This window comes from Taudactylus pleione, unplaced genomic scaffold (assembly GCF_031769625.1).
Source record: "Taudactylus pleione unplaced genomic scaffold, aTauple2 ptg000278l, whole genome shotgun sequence".
Lineage (NCBI taxonomy): Eukaryota > Metazoa > Chordata > Amphibia > Anura > Myobatrachidae > Taudactylus > Taudactylus pleione.
In genome coordinates, this window is record NW_028284680.1 from 3,417,505 (window position 1) to 3,438,999 (window position 21,495).

A 21,495-nucleotide genomic window follows, 5' to 3' on the forward strand; every position below is an offset into this window, starting at 1 on the left:
ATCCTCCAAAAAGTTTTCAAGGGGTACCTGCAAATATTAAGGATCCCTGAGATTTAAAGAGGGACTGCAGCAAATCTCCTTGATATATCCTGTGATCCCTCCATTTCTGATTGCGAAAACAGCCCCTATGGGACGCAACGGGGGCTGCTAAACTGTTGCATTTACCAAGCTCCAGATTGCGAAGTATCCCGTAGCTTGGCCTTGGCCGCTAACAACACCTGAAGATGGCAACGGTAGCCCCTGGGCCACTGAAGCGCTGAGGCTGTCATAGAGAGATCCTCCAGGTTGATCTCCATCAGCCCCCACTGACGACCGCGCAGGCCGACGACCGCGCAAGCACAATATGTTCTCCGGATCAGAGCTAGCAAGCCGATATCACTCTGCTTCCAGGCCTGTGCCAGGACGGCCTCTTATCAGAGCCCGTTTCCCGGCAAGAGCTTTATAATAAAGTCCCCGGAATATTTTAATTTCCATATTGTGAATTCAGGCAGAAATAATTTATTACATCTGCATTAAAAACGCGGATGGGGATAAATAGGGCCCTAAGGGGTAAATTTACTAAGATGGGAGTTCTATTAAGAAGTGATGTTGCCCATAGCAACCAATCAGATTCTACTTCTCATTTATCTAGCACCTTCTAGAAGATAATACTTGGAATCTGATTGGTTGCTATGGGCAACATCACTTCTTAATAGAACTCCTATCTTAGTAAATTTACCCCCTATGAGAGAAGTGCAATGAGCAACGTTATTTCTAGTCCATATTGAGAGGAATATGGGAAAATAGGGAATAAGGTTAGATGCGTTCAGGTTCTGGACTAACAATACAATAATAAGTCTTTGCTATGAACTATAAAAGTGTAGGACTAAGTGAAATGTGCAACAATTATATGGTATTCTCAAGCTTACCTCTTACCATCTGCATAATGTAGCATCCGCCCTCTCCGATACACCAATAGGAGTTGATTTTTCTCAATGATCTCTAACCACATTTGTATTTATCCATGAAGAGAAAGCCTGACATATGTACTGTACAGAGGAAGCAATGTACAGTACATTTACTGCTAAATTCAGATATGGTTTCAATAAAGAGTTCCCCATTTAATTCATTAGAAGGCGGATGGATCTCAGGAGTCCATGGAATTTTTCACACTGTATACAAACCGTGCTGAAATGTCAAACAAAATACCATAGTGTAAGGAGAATAAAGACTTCATTTAATACTGTTGGAGAGAGGATGCAGTGTAATTATCCATTATTAGTTCCAGGTAATACCAGTAAGCAATCTTTAGACTGGAGTCTGTAGCCGATGCTTTGTAATATACTTTAACTATTCTTTTTTTTAATGATCAATGTAGTTATTATATGTATTTTCAAAGTATTTGTTAATACGTCAGTGTATTCAGTGTTATTATTTGCTGTGAAACCTTTGGCAATTCTGTGCTGTGTGAAATAGGTGAAATAGGTGGTTTTGAGAACTCTGCTGCCACCTTGTGCCTACAAGTGAAAATACAGGATGTGCAGCTACGGAAATAATTAGGAAGCTCTCTACCCAACTAGTTCATAAAACATTTCTTCTAAAAATCATGTAATTTATTTAATCTCTATATAGAGTAAAATCGTAAAAAGGTAACTCAAAAGTGATATTTTCTAATTAAAATTATGCAATACAACTGTAATACCATTTACTAGAATGGCTTCTTAAAGCATTCACTCTGAGGCGTATATAATATATAGCTTAGGATATTCTGCTCATTGTTCAGAGTTAGGAGTAAGATCAAGAAGAAAATAAAAGGAGCAATTTGCACCTTGGTGAAACAGTGTTGCCCTGCAGGGGGGGGGGGCTGATGTAAAATGTGCAATGCTTTATATTTGGGAAGGGGGCGTGTTCCAGCCTCACACTAAATTTAAGTGTAAAAAAATAACGCTGTCCGGTATTTGTTCTCAACATGCAAAAGCCGCCAGTATTTACTATGCATGCAAAAAAATAACTGCATTTGCCCCCCCCCCCTCTTACATTGCAACATGGTTTGTTCCAGAAACAAATCACTCCTAACGCTGAGCGAAGACCTCCGAGCACTTTGCATTAAACCTAGATTTCTCCCAGGTTTGTGGTGCAATGTACAGAACATGTGGAAGAGCAGAAATTGGCAAAGCCGTGGCATCAGTTAGGTGACCTATAGGTTTGCAGAGAGCGAGATTACGGTGCCGCTGAAGGTGAGGCCATATTCTCAGGGGTGTTTCTAGCTAATTCTCCTTCACGGAAATTCCTTGAACTCTGCACGAGCTTTTAGGTAGCAGAGATTGGGTTTCATACTATACTTTGTAAGAGCTCCACCACCGCCACTTAGCACAGAGCTAATAGCCTCTATGCAAAGGGAGTACGTTGTTTCTTTGTTGGGCTTCCATTGTTGCCCCCTCCCCCCCCCCAAAGCATCAGCCTGGGGGCTAATTGTTCATCAGAAGGACCCGATTTATTGCATGGTGGCGTGTGCACCTGCTAACGTATGCCACATAAGTCCTTCTTGTCAAATAATGAGAATGGTGTTTTTCTCCGTGTTGAGCAGACAATTTCGGGCAGACGTTGTGTTTGAAGTATCAGGAGTTATTTTAGTAAGATGTATTAGCATGCAGATTGATTTTAATATGTTAACGTCACTTTAAGTGGCATTAATTAGTAAGCACTAAAGGCTTATAGTAAGGTTCCAAAGGAATCATCATAACCCCCGGCTCCTTCCTGGAGAAGACATCAACAGATATCTGGGAGTAATTCGGGAGTCCTCTGTCTCTGTTATGTTCTGTGGCTCTGGAGCGCCCTCTGGTGGAGACCCTCCAGATGTGTCTGATAGCATTCACTTAGCTTGGTGACCGTAGAGAAACGTTGATCCACCTGTGTAATCTACCAAGAGAAAGTATACTGGTTATTTCAATGGGGGGAAAAAAATTGGATTCCTGCTCACCATGAGATCTGTTTAATTTCCACATAGAACAGATGCTCCCAACCTTTGTGTTGTTATGACAAGCCCTTCTACTTGTGGCACACCCTCCTACTTGTGGCACACCCTCCTACATTTGTGGCACACCCTCCTACTTGCGGCATAACCTCCATTTGTGGCACACCCTGCTACGTTTGTGGCACACCCTCCTACTTGCGGCACACCCTCCTACATTTGTGGCACACCCTCCTACTTGCGGCACACATTCCTACAATTGTGGCACACCCTCCTACATTTGTGGCACACCCTCCTACATTTGTGGCACACCCTCCTACATTTGTGGCACACCCTCCTACATTTGTGGCACACCCTCCTACTTGCGGCACACCCTCCTACATTTGTGGCACACCCTCCTACATTTGTGGCACACCCTCCTACATTTGTGGCACACCCTCCTACTTGCGGCACACATTCCTACATTTGTGGCACACCCTCCTACATTTGTGGCACACCCTCCTACATTTGTGGCACACCCTCCTACATTTGTGGCACACCAATGTTAGACAAAAGTAGTAAATGGAATTAGGGACACGTCTCCACATGCGAAACCTAACGTGGACTGAATCTAACGCACGACATTTACAATGACATTTATTTCTTATATCGGGACCAGTGCTTCCAGTCAACTGGTTGTAAGCATTACCCTAGAATTCTCCAGGTATAGAGACACATAGAGGTACTTTGCTACTTATTACTAGTCACCATTAGAGGGCAGGACAACAGCCAAAGAATCATCTAATCCAGCACCCTAACAGTCCAGGTTTAAGGATATCCATGGTTGAGCACAGATGGTTAAATCAAAAGACTGAGGTACTAATTAAGTCACCTGTGCCCTAAAAACCTGGAACCCGGTGCCTTGAGGATTGAGTTTGGGAACCTCTGATCTAAGCCCAGTAGCTTTTCCCATTGCAATCTGGCTGGGCCAATATGTAACATGTGCCCCATAGCCCTATACAGCAAATGCCTACATTCTTATAGATTGTAAGCTAGCAGGCAGGGCCCCCTTACTCCTCCTGTCCGTTACCCAATCTTCCTTACTAGTGTTTGCTCCCAACTGTAAATAGCTGTGGATTATGCTAAATGTTACTAGGTAATAAGTATATAAAATAAAGTTCTTATTAAACATTAGTCCCACATATTGTATGACCCATGCCCTCTTTGCAGAGTGAACAGGGGGCATTAGTCAGGTTGGATTGCGCGGCTGCGTTCACACACAGCCAGTCCATGTTTTGTGCTCTGCGTATAAATCGCAGTGCGCGAACCCGGCCACTGCGGTCGGGAAGCGATCGCAGTGAGCACGCAGCCCAATCGCATAGTGATTGACATAAAGTGACCGTTTGGGGGTGGAGAGGGGGAGTGGTCGGTGGAACGCAGGCCGGCTTGTGCGTTTGAACACCGTTACAGGGGCGTGCATAATTAAGCCGGTGCATTGGCATACGCTGGCAGAGGTCTAGATGGCGACAGGAAGTTCAGCAGATTGTAAGGTAGGGTCGGGTCACCCACATCTGTGCAAATGGTTCCGATGTAACCGATGTTTTTGGTGACTTGCGGATGCATGTCAAGATGGGAAGTGGGCGACTTTATACAGTGCTGCGGGTGCCGTGCGATTGCATTCATTAGCATATTTTCGCAGCTGGTGGGGGCGTGAGAACGCAGCCGTGCGATCCGTGCTGAATCAGGCCTAGAGCTGGCTGTAGAGAGAGACAAGGGCAGAACTTAGCTGATGACTGTCCTCTAGTGGTGACTTTGAGTAAGACACAAGGAGCCAACATTGCACAAAGCGGGTGTAAGTCAGAACACAGGACTAGCACTGGCACAGGTGGCCCTGTCACCACTACCCTCGCAGAAATGATCTTCCCACCCATCCTGGTCAGATAACACACTCACCTCCGCCGTTACTGAATCCATCACAACTTCGGTCCATCGTCTGGAGCCATTTAGAACGGTCTTTTCACTTAACGCTCGCTGGAAAATATCTGACCACCTGTTGATCTCCTGAAAATAACACTGTATGTCAGTAAGCAGCAGCTGGGGGTACGGCACACAAATATATTTTACTTCTGCAGATAAAAACCAGGTAATAGTTATCCAATATAGGTAATACCAGTCTGGGGTGGCACTGATTTGGCTGTCTGGGCTCTTCCGCACATAAGCGCTGGGTCAATATAAATAAATGATGTCCTCCCATACAAGAAAGAAAAGTTATATACAGTATAAATTCATGTCCAGGCAGGCGGATAGACAGAGGTAGCGGAGCTGACACAGAGGCGCACGCTAAGTGCACGCAAAGCCGATGATAACACTGCCCAGAAATGAGTCTCACATGCAAATAACGCTCTAAGGCCGTGTTGGGCGGAGCTATGGGAAAAGAGGGTGGGGGGGGTGTCTGTTGTACCCCTGACCTCTCTCTGACTCCTCCTGTCTCTTATTTCTTCTTACACGGTTGGGCATATTCCCTAACCCACAAACCAAAGCTTGCCCGACCCTGTGCTACCCAATAGTGGTGCACACTCAATCAGGATCCATGGAAGTATTGGCAACAGGCATGTAAACTGCACAGATCTGGTAATTAGGCTGAACACCCATCCTGCATTACATGCACTACACCCTGCATTACACCCAGCATTACATGTATTACACCCAGCATTACATGTATTACACCCAGCATTACATCCTGCATTACACCCTGCATTACATATATTACACCCAGCATTAAACCCTGCATTACATGTATTACACCCTGCATTACATGTATTACACCCAGCATTACACCCTGCATTACATGTATTACACCCTGCATTACATGTATTACACCCCGCATTACATGCAGTACACCCTGCATTACACCCTGCATTACATGCACTACACCCTGCATTACATGCACTACACCCTGCATTACATGCACTACACCCTGCATTACATGTATTACACCCCTGCACTACATATATGCACTACACCCTGCATTACACCCAGCATTACATGTATTACACCCAGCATTACATCCTGCATTACATGTATTACATGTATTACACCCAGCATTACATGCATTACACCCTGCATTACATGTAATACACCCTGCATTACATGTATTACACCCTGCATTACATCCTGCATTACATGTATTACACCCTGCATTACACCCTGCATTACATATATTACACCCCGCATTACATGCACTACACCCTGCATTACATGTACTACACCCAGCATTACACCCTGCATTACATGTATTACACCCAGCATTACACCCTGCATTACATGTATTACACCCTGCATTACATGTATTACACCCTGTATTACATCCTGCATTACATGTATTACACCCTGTATTACATCCTGCATTACATGTATTACACCCTGCATTACATGTATTACACCCTGCATTACATCCTGCATTACATGTATTACACCCTGCATTACGTCCTGCATTACATGTATTACACCCTGCATTACATGTATTACATCCTGCATTACATGTATTACACCCAGCATTACATCCTGCATTACATGTATTACACCCAGTATTACATCCTGCATTACACCCTGCATTACATGTATTACACACTGCATTACACCCAGCATTGTACCCTGCATTACATGTATTACACACTGCATTACACCCAGCATTATATGCATTACACGTATTACACCCTGCATTACATGCATTACATCCTGCATTACATGTATTACACCCCCGCACTACATACATGCACTACACCCTGCATTACATGTATTACACCCAGCATTACATCCTGCATTACATGTATTACATGTATTACACCCAGCATTACATGCATTACACCCTGCATTACATGTAATATACCCTGCATTACATCCTGCATTACATGTATTACACCCTGCATTACATCCTGCATTACATGTAATATACCCTGCATTACATGTATTACACCCTGCATTACATCCTGCATTACATGTATTACACCCTGCATTACATGTATTACACCCAGCATTACATCCTGCATTACATGTATTACATGTATTACACCCAGCATTACATGCATTACACCCTGCATTACATGTAATACACCCTGCATTACATGTATTACACCCTGCATTACATGTATTACACCCTGCATTACACCCTGCATTACATGTATTACACCCCGCATTACATGCACTACACCCTGCATTACATGTATTACACCCCGCATTACATGCACTACATCCTGCATTACATGTATTACACACCGCATTACATGCACTACACCCTGCATTACATGCACTACACCCAGCATTACACCCTGCATTACATGTATTACACCCAGCATTACACCCTGCATTACATGTATTACACCCTGCATTACATCCTGCATTACATGTATTACACCCTGCATTACATGTATTACACCCAGCATTACATCCTGCATTACATGTATTACACCCTGCATTACATCCTGCATTACATGTATTACACCCAGCATTACATGTATTACACCCAGCATTACATCCTGCATTACATGTATTACACCCAGCATTACATCCTGCATTACATGTATTACACCCAGTATTACATCCTGCATTACACCCTGCATTACATGTATTACACACTGCATTACACCCTGCATTACATGTATTACACACTGCATTACACCCAGCATTATATGCATTACACCCTGCATTACATGTATTATACCCTGCATTACATCCTGCATTACATGTATTACACCCCCGCACTACATACATGCACTACACCCTGCATTACACCCAGCATTACATGTATTACACCCAGCATTACATCCTGCATTACATGTATTACATGTATTACACCCAGCATTACATGCATTACACCCTGCATTACATCCTGCATTACATGTAATATACCCTGCATTACATCCTGCATTACATGTATTACACCCTGCATTACATCCTGCATTACATGTATTACACCCTGCATTACATCCTGCATTACATGTATTACACCCTGCATTACATCCTGCATTACATGTATTACACCCTGCATTACATGTATTACACCCCGCATTACATGCACTACACCCTGCATTACATGTATTACACCCGGCATTACATGCACTACATCCTGCATTACATGTATTACACCCCACATTACATGCACTACACCCTGCATTACATGTATTACACCCAGCATTACATGTACTACACCCTGCATTACACCCTGCATTACATGTATTACACCCAGCATTACACCCTGCATTACATGTATTACACCCAGCATTACACCCTGCATTACATGTATTACACCCTGCATTACATGTATTACACCCTGCATTACATGTATTACACCCAGCATTACATCCTGCATTACATGTATTACACCCTGCATTACATGTATTACACCCTGCATTACATCCTGCATTACATGTATTAAACCCAGTATTACATCCTGCATTACACCCTGCATTACATGTATTATACCCTGCATTACATCCTACATTACATGTATTACACCCAGTATTACATCCTGCATTACACCCTGCATTACATGTATTATACCCTGCATTACATCCTACATTACATGTATTACACCCTGCATTACATGCACTACACCCTGCATTACATCCAGCATTACATGTATCACACCCAGCATTACATCCTGCATTACACCCAGCATTACATGCATTACACACTGCATTACACCCAGCATTATATGCATTACACCCTGCATTACATCCTGCATTACATGTATTATACCCTGCATTACATGTATTACACCCGGCATTACATGAATTACACCCGGCATTATATCCTGCATTACATGTATTACACCCTGCATTATATCCTGCATTACATGTATTACACCCAGCATTACACCCAATATTATATGCATTACACCCTGCATTACATGTATTACACCCTGCATTACATGTATTATGCCCGGCATTACATGAATTACACCCGGCATTACATGAATTACACCCGGCATTATATCCTGCATTACATGTATTACACCCTGCACTACATCCTGCATTACATGTATTACACCCTGTATTACATGCATTACACCCTGCATTATTTCCTGCATTACATGTATTACACCCTGCATTACATGCATTACACCCTGCATTATATCCTGCATTACATGCATTACACCCTGCACTACATCCTGCATTACATGTATTACACCCTGTATTACATGCATTACACCCTGCATTATTTCCTGCATTACATTTATTACACCCTGCATTACATGCATTGAACCCTGCACTACATCCTGCATTACACCCTGCACTACATGTATTACACCCTGCATTACATGCACTACACCCTGCATTGCATGCATTACACCCAGCATTACATGCACTACACACTGTATTATATCCTGCATTACATGTATTACATCCTGCGTTACATGTATTAAACCCTGCATTACAAGTATTACACCCTGCATTACAAGTATTACACCCTGCATTACATGTATTACACCCTGCATTACATGCACTACACCCTGCATTGCATGCATTACACCCAGCATTACACGCACTACACCCTGCATTACATGCATTGCACCAATGGAGAACATCAGCAGCCACACATGCTGCAAACTACCGAGCTGGCCAATCAGATCTGCATGTGTGGTGGGCTGAAGAGAGCAAGGTGCAGCATGTAACAGATCTTACCTGTAGTGTAGATGTCACTTTACTTGCTGAGTGCTTATATACATCCAGCTTCCCTTGGATTACTTTGCTGCTTTTCCTGATAATCTAGAGAAACCGAAGGTGGCAGGATGCATGGTTATTCTACTTTTACCACCAACACATGAGTTATATGATGAGTAGAAAGTTTCCAGTCCATGCAAGCACTATACAGATAACGGAAATGGACAATGGTGGTTTTCCCCTCTGTACCTGGAGAAGGAAGAGATGCTGCCGGATGACAGTATGGTGGTCACAAGTTGTGCTGTGGAGGTTCTCCTGTAGCTCCAGCGCTTCTGACAACCAAATCTTCACTGGTTTCCCCTGCTCCATAAAATCCCTGAAATGCCTCTGGACCATGGTCAGCATGTGCCCGCTGGAGACCAGACAATGGGGACATTTAACCAAGTCATCAATAGAATAATTGTCAGTGACAGTTTGAATGAATGCAGTGAGAAATGTAAATGTAAGATAACCAGTGCCTCCAACAAGAGACCTGTGCATCAGTAGGACTCTGAGCTTATCAGTGTCAGTGGCCCTACTCATCCTAGGGTCCTGCAGCTCTTATAGTAGTAATGCGAACCCACTGTGCTACATGTACTGCAGAGGGTTTGGCTTTCTAAGCATTTCCTTTCAGCGTAGTGTCAGTATCCCATCACACCTGCAATGCTGAGGAGCTTCCCATCACACCTGCAATGCTGAGGAGCCTCCCGTCACACCTGCAATGCTGAGGAGCCTCCCGTCACACCTGCAATGCTGAGGAGCCTCCTGTCACACCTGCAATGCTGAGGAGCCTCCCGTCACACCTGCAATGCTGAGGAGCCTCCCGTCACACCTGCAATGCTGAGGAGCCTCCCGTCACACCTGCAATGCTGAGGAGCCTCCCGTCACACCTGCACTGCTGAGGAGCCTCCCGTCACACCTGCACTGCTGAGGAGCCAACTGTCACACCTGCACTGCTGAGGAGCCTCCCGTCACACCTGCAATGCTGAGGATCCTACCGTCACACCTGCAATGCTGAGGAACCTCCCGTCACACCTGCAATGCTGAGGAGCCTCCCGTCACACCTGCAATGCTGAGGAGCCTCCCGTCACACCTGCAATGCTGAGGAGCCTCCCGTCACACCTGCAATGCTGAGGAGCCTCCCATCACACCTGCAATACTGAGGAGCCTCGAATCACACCTGCAATACTGAGGAGCCTCGAATCACACCTGCAATGCTGAGGAGCCTCCCATCACACCTACAATACTGAGGATCCTCCCATCACACCTGCAATGCGGAGGAGCATCCCGTCACACCTGCAATGCGGTGGAGCATCTCGTCACACCTGCAATGCGGAGGAGCATCCCGTCACACCTGCAATGCGGAGGAGCATCCCGTCACACCTGCAATGCGGAGGAGCATCCCATCACACCTGCAATGCTGAGGAGCATCCCGTCACACCTGCAATGCTGAGGAGCATCCCGTCACACCTGCAATGCTGAGGAGCATCCCGTCACACCTGCAATGCTGCTTTATGTTAAAGCCGCGGCTGATGGGCATCCTATTGAGCTGTCCATCGGCAGTGGCGCAAATCCGCACTAAAGACACCCTATCAGCGGACCATCTGCTACACCATTAGACATCGCACCTGCTTATGGCAGGCATAGAATGTCTGAGGGACCCCATTGGTCGCCATTGTCAGCAGAACTGCAACTTTAGACACTGCCAGTGACACTGGCACTTTAGCGACCCCCTTGCTTGTTATCCGCCCCCCCCCAGTACCCACGCAGAATCCGCCATCTAAATTACATGGATCTCCATCGGGATGAATGCGCATTGCGTCTAAGATGCATGCACAGAGGGAGGAAATCGGGCGCTTGTGTATGACTCATAATTACCCTTGTTGCCAGGGTAGTTGGAAGGATAGGAGGAGCTACTGTGATGCTAGGGCACAGGTTATACATATGTAGTAACTGTCAGCGACACATTCACTAAATGATGACATAATAAGTACATAAATCCCAAAATGGTAATAAAGGAGGCATTTTAGGAGAGAAGGGGGCCCGACTGCTGCCTCCGTGTGGGCCTCTTCCTCTCCCGCAGTGCCAGAGTCTCCGGCGCAAGAGCAGGTCTCCAGGAATATGGCGCAACGATACTGTTTTAGTACCTCTATACACTCCTTCCTATACCTTCTAATATCCTGCCTATACCTTCTGACGCTAATTTGCGTATGCAGTCATACAGTAAATAAAAACTTCAGACCTGGAATCTGTGGTTCCAAAGCACAAAGTATTATTCAAGTAAAAGTACAGTCAGTTACACGCTATTGATCCAAACACAATTAGGTGCAAAGGAATTATACAGACCCAAGTCCAGTATACATACGCAGCGCTCTGGACCAGATGTTAGGCATCAGCAAGAAACCCCTTCGTCAATCAGCATTCAGCACGAAGACTAAGACCCAGTGTTGGAGCACACATATTTATACCCCCCAGGAATAGACAAAACAATAGAGAAGTTTGTTGCTGATGCCATTGGTTCCCAAGGGGAATGCATCTGTTATAGAGCGTTTAACAGGCTGATTCAAATAGACCCAATCCAGCCTCCAACAACTGGGGGTCTCTGGTTTCCCGCCTCATGCAACATCCTAACAGTTGTTCATATTATATACATTTTGTTGCTTGAAGTCTCATAAGTTGAGAATGCATAATGCAATCTCCACACCGATGATACCTGAATACTGTGGAAAGAGTACGCATCAGTACAAAACCAAACACGGCTTACTTATCATGTATAAAACCTTAGTTACCAAATAATCTTTATTTCACAGCATTTATACTAAATTAACAAACTTAAATCTTATACCTTAAAGCTTATGGAACCTTGTATGTGGATATGTAATGTGTGAGTATGCGGGGTTTGATATAACAACGCTAGTTAACTTGGGACAGATGTGTGCGCATAAAGCTAATAAACAGCGTTTTCATAAAGTATCTTATGCATTCGCTAATATGCGACTAGTTAACGGCGCAATTGTGCGTATTAATTTGTATTTGAGAAATGGTGAAAGATGCAATCGCATGGTGCTAATCGTAATATCGCCATATGTACTTAATAGTGAGAAATATCTAAAATGGCGCTTGGGACTACCCTTCCCAGGTAACACAAACCTTCGGAACTCGGGGAGAGCCACTAGTAGTATAGAGCACACTTTTCTGTCAAACTCAAAAGTGACAGGTGCCCCGCCCACTCTCCTCACACACCATGCCCACTCTCCTCCCACACCACGCCCACTCTCTGCCCTAACCCGGCCCTAATCCCGCCCATATTACTCCTCATGACACGCCCTGTTTTACGCCCCTTTTTTATATAAAATATCATATAAATTTTATATCCAGTATATAAATTTTATATCTTTTTTATATAAAATGTATATAAATTTTATATCTTTTTTATATAAAATGTCATAAATTTTATATCCTATTAATATTAACTGTATATAAATTTTATATGCTGTTGATAATAATGGGCTATCAAATTAATATAGCATTTATATAAAATGGGTAATTTGTAATTAATTGATAGCGTGTAATGAATATTATTAACCCTTATAAGAGTAATAAGCTGATTATGTCTACAATCAAATACGCTGACGTGTGACACCACGCGGCTAGCTGGGAAAAATGTGGATGAAAAAAGCGTATTACACGGTATTAAATCCAGGGAGTTCTAGCGGCATTGATACGTTTTATGCTGCAAATAAAGGCAGGTTTAAAAGAACCGATATTAAAAAATGGCTGCGTGATCAAGATGCTTATACTTTACATAAGCCGGCCAGGAAAAACTATAGAAGTACAATGATCTGCGTATCGGATATAAACCAGCAATGGCAATGCGACTTGGTCTCGCTCATAGATCTCGCGAGGTACAACAATGGTTTTAAGTACATACTAACCATTATCGATATTTTCAGTAAGAGAGCGTGGGCGGTAAGTCTAATGAATAAGAACGCTACAGCGGTCGCTAATTCATTTGAAAAAATATTCCATCAGGATTACATACCAAAGACGCTGCAAACTGATCGTGGTAAAGAGTTTCTAAATAAAATCCTAAAAAAGCTGTTAGAAAATATGGTGTACATCATTTTACTACCAATAATGATGTCAAAGCATCGGTTATAGAGCGCTTTAATAGGACTTTAAAAACACGGATGTGGTGTTATTTCACAGCTCTGAATACATACAGATATATAGACGTATTACAGGACTTCATAACCAGCTATAATAATACATACCACAGAACGATTAAGTGTACGCCGTGTGAAGTGAACCCCTCTATCGCCTTGAGAATTTTCAAGACCACATACGGAGATTACTTTAAAGCCTGTAAATTTCCGCCGCGTCTAGCCGTCGGTGAGCACGTACACATCTCCAAATATAAGGATATATGTCAGAAAGGCTACGAACAGAATTATTCTGAGGAAATATTTGTAATACACGGAGTGAACACTAAAGGTCTTAAGACGCTTTATACGTTGACGGATCTGTACGGCGAAACTATAACGGGTAGTTTTTACCCCGAAGAGCTTCAAACCATACCAACAAACTATAATAGAACTTACAAAGTGGAAAAGATTTTAAAAAAATAAGATGGTCAGAGGTCGGAAAAACGCGTTGGTCAAGTGGCGCGGATAGCCCGCAAAATTTAACAGCTGGGTCGCTGCATCGGAGATAAAAGATATATAAAACACAACACCTGCTTAACAAGGAGAGATGGATGAACGATCTCTACATATCCTTACCCAGCAATGCCTCGGCAGACACATTCCCGCAACATAAGATTTCTAACTATACAACAAAACTTGCAAAACCGATACACTTAAACGGTGAATGGGAGGTAGCTCTTACAGAAATACAATACCCCCACACCCGGAATACTGTGGATTTACACGATTGTGTGTTGCAAATAACAAAGTGGGGTAGCCAGAGCTTGGATATTACGAGGGTGTGCATTAAACCCGGTTTTTATGAAACAATCGATGCGCTACTTGTGGTAATCAATGCAGAAATTGCGCGACATAAACTGGAGGGAGGGTTGAAACTATGGTATGATCCGCTTGAACACAGCGTATCCTTCGACAGTAAGCCCTTGTACCAGCTCACAGCAGGCGCTAAGCTGACAAGAATACGGGGTTTACAGCCTAAAACTAAGTTTTTAAAGCCATGCGCTGACATCAACGGAGGACAATATACGTTGTACGTGTACACAGACATTATCGAACACCAGAGGGTCGGTGATAGTTATGTCCCATTGCTACGCACGGTTGAAATTAAGGGGCGTAACAACGATATGGTCACAATTCGATATGAGAAGCCCGATTATGTACCTTTGTGCAAAGCACATTTTGACACTATAGCCATAGAGATAAAGAACGACCAGAATGAGAACATCGCATTTAAGTTTGGGAAGGCGATCGTGAAACTACACTTTAGACGTCGCAAAAACGATTTTAATTAACTAACAGAATGGTCGCTATTAAAAATTATGGTGATCCGGCACTCTACGCACAATATTATAAAGCGCAAGCCGGTGATGGTTTACGCGGTTTTCACGGCAGCACATACATGTACGGCGGCGGATTAGGCGGCATTTCTCGAAGCCTTTTCAGAAAAGCGGCGCTTCTTTTCCGAAGAGGTTTAGAGTTGGCTAAACCGCACGTAAAGACCGCAGCACGTAATATCGCAAAAGATGTTATCGGACACGCCACAACGGCTGTTGTGAATAAAATACAGTATGCGAATCAAGCAAAACAAGATGGTTCGGGGTTAATATATACAAGGAAAGGAGCAGCTAAAAGAAAACGGAAGCGGACGACAACACTTCCGCCGTGGTGTATGCCCCTTTTAAACAAAAACCGGAGACGTCGCAACTTAAATAAGAGAAAAGCGACGCGAGGAGTTGGTGATATTTTTTAATAATGTCTTTCATACACGCAGAGTCAGTTGAATGCGCAAAATCAGAGCTGGATCTTTTCGATATACCCCCGACGCAAACTAGCGTGGAGAAAAGTCTATATGTCGAAGTTCAACCTTTAGCGGCGTTATCCGACACAGCGCCACTTGAATTTTATTTAGCAGCCAGCGGTGAACACTACTACGATCTGAACAACACTCTGCTGTACGTCACATGTAAGATCGTACGTGCCGATAACACACCGATACCACAAGGAGCACGGGCCGCCCTTATTAACTACCCCATAGCGATGTTATTCAGCCAAGTGGATGTTACATTGGGCGACAGGCTCATTTCACAATCCAATAATCTTTACGCCTATCGGGTGTACATCGAGACTATATCGAATTATAGCTCTGATGCATTGTCAACAAAGCACACCACTGGATTATTTTACAAAGATGAGGCCGGAGAACATAACACACGTGCGCTGGATGGCGCAAATATTGGATTTAGAAAGCGCTCAAGAGCAACAGCACAGAGACGGTCGGTTGAATTACTTGGACCCCCGCACTGCGACCTTTTTCACCAGCATAAACTAATTTTAAATGCCGTTGATTTGAAGATTAAACTCACCAGAAACAAAGATTCATTCTGCTTAATGTCAGCGGAAGTTGAGCCCCTTAAAATACAGATCATCGCAGCATCTCTATTTGTGAAAAGAGTACAGGTCTCACCAGCAGTGCGGATTGGGCACGCGCAGGCCCTGCTAAATGGCAACGCGAAATACGCGATTGACCGTGTCGGAATGAAAATCTACAGCGTCCCTGCAGGCAGTAGAGTGTTTAATTTAGAAAATCTATTTTTAGGCCAGGTGCCGAAAACTGTCATAGCAGGATTTGTGGACAACAAATTATTTTCAGGCGCCATTGATCGGAACCCGCTATGTTTTGAACATAAAAATGTGAACTTTGCCTCCCTTTATCTGGACGGGACACCCCACCCAGCCAAGCCATTTCAACCTGACTTTGAACACGGTAATGCGGTGCGCGAGTACATGGCGCTCATACAGATCACAAATAAACAGAAATCAGATGCTGGTATACTGATAGACCGCGAGGAGTACCTCAACGGCTACACGCTTTTTGCTTTTGATCTGTCGCCAGAGCAGGAGTGCGGGGAACATCTTTCGCTGATAAGAACAGGCAATCTACGCGCCGAATTCCGATTTGCAGAGGCGCTGGACCGGACGGTCAATGTGATCATTTACGCGCTATTTGATATCATCGAAATTAATCAAAGGCGCGATGTGCTGTATGATTACCTATAAGTGAAATAACCTATTTTAATATTTTTCGCATATTTTATTAATAGTCAATACCCCGATGAGAAAATGAGCACCCTACAGATAAATTGCATTCTGTACGATGCACCGACCACACGGTCTGTTTTTAAAGGAACCTACCCCTGTGATATGCTGCCTGATGGTAACCTGACACACTACCCGAGTGCATTTGTAATCAACACCCATACTAGCGGACAGCCTGGTGAACACTGGCTGGCTGTTTATTGTAATGAGCAGGGCGGTTGTTATTTTTTTGATTCTTACGGCCTCTCCGCGGACAGTAGCATTTTCCCAAAGACTATATTACATTTTATACATTTTAATACAAAAAGTATATCACCAAAATCGTCAGTTGCGAGATTTTTCAAGCGATGTGTGCGGCCAACATTGTATTTACTTTATATTTTTTATGTGTAAAAAGTACAAATAGCAGGAATTCCTGGCCCGTTTTAGTCATAATACAAAACGTAATGATCGTTTAGTTTCAAACTTTGTAAGCCGCCTGCCAAGAAGTCATTGTTTGAGTCATTATACGGATAAATATATACAGAAATGTGTAACTTGTTGTAATAACCGATGTGCTTGACGTATTTCATGTACAATGCATCATAATTATGATTTTAAAATAAACATCAGTGTTTTTAAACTTTATGCTGTTTTTTTTTTTAATTCTAATCAGTGCAGTGGTAAGAAACACACAATCACAAAACACGTCTTTCTAAACCACAGTCATGTTTTATTGGAAGGTAAAAAGTATATTTCAGATACATGGCCGATGCAGAAATATAACACGACATTTCTTTACATTTCAGCGTCATAATACAAATCAAATAGGCTACAAAATAAACACACAATTTCTAATGTATAAACACATAAAACAGGCAAAATGTTATAGAGTCAACCAGGGGGGTTCTTGAAACCGGCCTACAGATTTTTTTCTAGGCAGCAAGTAGCCATGGGGTGTTGTTAGGCCGGATGAACTTAGGGCCTGATTCAGAGCTGAACGCTCTGACCAGAGTGCTCGCTCTGAATCAGGCCCTCCTACCTACAAATGGAGCATCCTCCTGGACGCTCGTATAGCTGTGGGTGACTACCCACAGCTATAGCGAGCGTCCATGATGATGGTCGCGATGGTCAAAGACCATCGCGACCATCGGGCTTGCGACGAGACCCTGCGGTAGGGTCTCACTTCCGCAAGCCCAGGAGTGATTTTGGCTCTATCAGAGCCAAAGTCACTCCCACTGACATCATTACTGATGTCAGTGGGGCCGGACTCAGACGGTAGGCGTTCCCATGGGAACGCCTCCGTCTGGCTGCCACGCCTCCGGCACGCCCACCAAAGGGGGCGTGCTTTCAGTCACCATCGACAGCACGCCCCCTTTGGTGCGAGACCCCGAGCGACGTATTTCTCGTCGCTCGCCGGGTCTCGCACATGCGCAGTATCACAACATCGACCCGCTAGCGAGCGAAATTTGCTCGCGAGCGGGTCTGAATGACCCCCTTAAAACATTTATAAGTCTTTTTTTAAGGGGCTGTAGCTGAGCAGGTCGTGTAACAATACCAACAACAGTATCGGTCGTCTCTGCTTTTAAACGATCTAGGTACAGTCTATTTGCCACATTACCAACCACAGTGGACGGGACATTCAATTCAGACATAGCGCGCATGAATACAGGCCAGCCATTCGGCATCTTGCTGCTTGAAACGCAATGACTCTACGTAATGTTTCTTATTAAATCCAATATGTTGGACCCCGGTACAACTTGCCCTTTATACAGAAACTCGCCTTTAGCATTCCAGTTTGTCATGTGTTTAAAGCGCATAATTTACTCAAAAGTATTTCACTATACCGCGCATTGACGCCGTCCAAAATTTCACGATAAATATTATCGCCATCAACATGCGGCTCTGCTTTAGTTGTTTCATCATCAGCTTTTGCGTCGTCTGTTGTTGGTATTGTTACACGACCTGCTCAGCTACAGCCCCTTAAAAAAAGACTTATAAATGTTTTAAGGGGGTCATTCAGACCCGCTCGCGAGCAAATTTCGCTCGCTAGCGGGTCGATGTTGTGATACTGCGCATGCGCACGACGGAGGGAGCTCCAGCGTGCGCATGTGCGAGACCCGGCGAGTGACGAGAAATACGTCGCTCGGGGTCTCGCACCAAAGGGGGCGTGCTGTCGATAGTGACTGACAGCACGCCCCCTTTGGTGGGCGTGCCGGGGGCGTGGCGGCCAGACGGAGGCGTTCCCATGGGAACGCCTACCATCTGAGTCCGGCCCCACTGACATCAGTAATGATGTTAGTGGGAATAACTTTGGTTCTGATAGAGCCAAAATCACTCCTGGGCTTGCGGAAGCGAGACCCTACCGCAGGGTCTCGTCGCAAGCCCGATGGTCTTTGACCATCGCGACCATCATCATGGACGCTCGCTATAGCTGTGGGTGGTCACCCACAGCTATACGAGCGTCCAGGAGGATGCTCCATTTGTAGGTAGGAGGGCCCTGATTCAGAGCGAGCACTCTGGTCAGAGCGTTCAGCTCTGAATCAGGCCCTAAGTTCACCCGGCCTAACAACACCCCATGGCTACTTGCTGCCTAGAAAAAAATCTGTAGGCCGGTTTCAAGAAACCCCTGGTTGTCTCTAACATTTTGCCTGTTTTGTGTTTATACATTAGAAATTGTGTGTTTATTTTGTAGCCTATTTGATTTGTATTATGACGCTGAAATGTAAAGAAATGTCGTGTTATATTTCTGCATCGGCCATGTATCTGAAATATCCTTTTTGCCTTCCAATAAAACATGACTATGGTTTAGAAAGACGTGTTTTGTGATTGTGGCCCTCATTCAGAGCCGTACGCTCTGAGCAGAGCGCACGCTCTGAATGAGGGCTGGCCTCCATGAAAATGGAGCGTCCTTCTGGACGCTCGTATAGCTGTGGGTCACCACCCACAGGCTATACGAGCGTGCATTTTGATGGCCGCGATGGTCCGGAGTGATTTTGGCTCTATCAGAGCCAAAATCACTCCCACTGACATCACTAGTGATGTCAGTGGGCCGGCTTCTGACGGGAGGCGTTCCCTTGGGAACGCCCCCGGCAGGGAGGCACGCCCCCGGTATGCCTACCAAAGGGGGCGTGCTGTCAATCAACATCGACAGCACGCCCCCTTTGATCAGACACAACGAGCGAAGGACTTTCCTTCGCTCGTCGCGTCTGGCGCATGCGCACGACGGAGCTCCCTCCGTCGTGCGCATGCTCAGTCCATAACATCGACCCACTTGCGAGCGGACAGCCGCTCGCGAGTGGGTCTGAATCAGGCCCTGTGTGTTTCTTACCACTGCACTGATTAGAATCAAAAATAAAAAAACAGCATAAAGTTTAAAAACATTGATGTTTATTTTAAAATCATCATAATTATGATGCATTGTACATAAAATACGTCAAGCACATCGGTTATTACAACAAGTTACACATTTCTGTATATATTTATCCGTATAATGACTCAAACAATGACTTCTTGGCATGCGGCTTACAAAGTTTGAAACTAAACGATCATTACGTTTTGTATTATGACTAAAACGGGCCAGGAATTCCTGCTATTTGTAGTTTTTACACATAAAAAATATAAAGTAAATACAATGTTGGCCGCACACATCGCTTGAAAAATCTCGCAACTGACGATTTTGGTGACAAATATTTTTTGAATTAAAATGTATAAAATGTAATATAGTCTTTGGGAAAATGCTACTGTCCGGGGAGAGGCCGTAAGAATCAAAAAAATAACAACCGCCCTGCTCATTACAATAAACAGCCAGCCAGTGTTCACCAGGCTGTCCGCTAGTATGGGTGTTGATTACAAATGCACTCGGGTAGTGTGTCAGGTTACCATCAGGCAGCATATCACAGGGGTAGGTTCCTTTAAAAACAGACCGTGTGGTCGGTGCATCGTACAGAATGCAATTTATCTGTAGGGTGCTCATTTTCTCATCGGGGTATTGACTATTAATAAAATCTGCGAAAAATATTAAAATAGTTAATTCACTTATAGGTAATCATACAGCACATCGCGCCTTTGATTAATTTCGATATTATCAAATAGCGCGTAAATGATCACATTGACCGTCCGGTCCAGCGCGTAGATTGCCTGTTCTTATCAGCGAAAGATGTTCCCCGCACTCCTGCTCTGGCAACAGATCAAAAGCAAAAAGCGTGTAGCCGTTGAGGTACTCCTCGCGGTCTATCAGTATACCAGCATCTGATTTCTGTTTATTTGTGATCTGTATGAGCGCCATGTACTGGCGCACCGCATTACCGTGTTCAAAGTCAGGTTGAAATGGCTTGGCTGGGTGGGGTGTCCCGTCCAGATAAAGGGAGGCAAAGTTCACATTTTTATGTTCAAAACATAGCGGGTTCCGATCAATGGCGCCTGAAAATGCTTCGTTGTCCACAAATCCGGCTATGATAGTTTTCGGCACCTGGCCTAAATATAGATTTTCTAAATTAAACACTCTACTGCCTGCAGGGACGCTGTAGATTTTCATTCCGACGCGGTCAATCGTGTATTTTGCGTTGCCATTTAGCAGGGCCTG

At 44.3% G+C, this 21,495-nt stretch overlaps 1 protein-coding gene across 3 annotated transcripts in view; it reads right to left on the bottom strand.

Annotated features, from left to right (window-relative positions):
• Positions 1-1,140: 1,140 nt before the first annotated feature.
• The window catches only part of LOC148513485 (uncharacterized), a 48,140-nt gene continuing 27,785 nt past the window's right edge, over positions 1,141-21,495 (bottom strand). For 2 of the 3 annotated variants that reach the window (XM_088481839.1, XM_088481838.1), the window contains 4 exons: positions 9,841-10,003; positions 9,613-9,696; positions 4,883-4,990; positions 1,141-2,898 (listed from right to left, as the gene is read on the bottom strand). In XM_088481839.1, coding sequence (XP_088337965.1) covers positions 2,791-2,898; positions 4,883-4,990; positions 9,613-9,696; positions 9,841-9,996 — 456 coding nt within the window. In that variant the 5' untranslated portion in view covers positions 9,997-10,003 and the 3' untranslated portion in view covers positions 1,141-2,790. Of the gene's footprint in view, positions 2,899-4,882; positions 4,991-9,612; positions 9,697-9,840; positions 10,402-21,495 lie in introns of those variants that run through there. The other variant, XM_088481837.1, reaches the window with a different exon arrangement.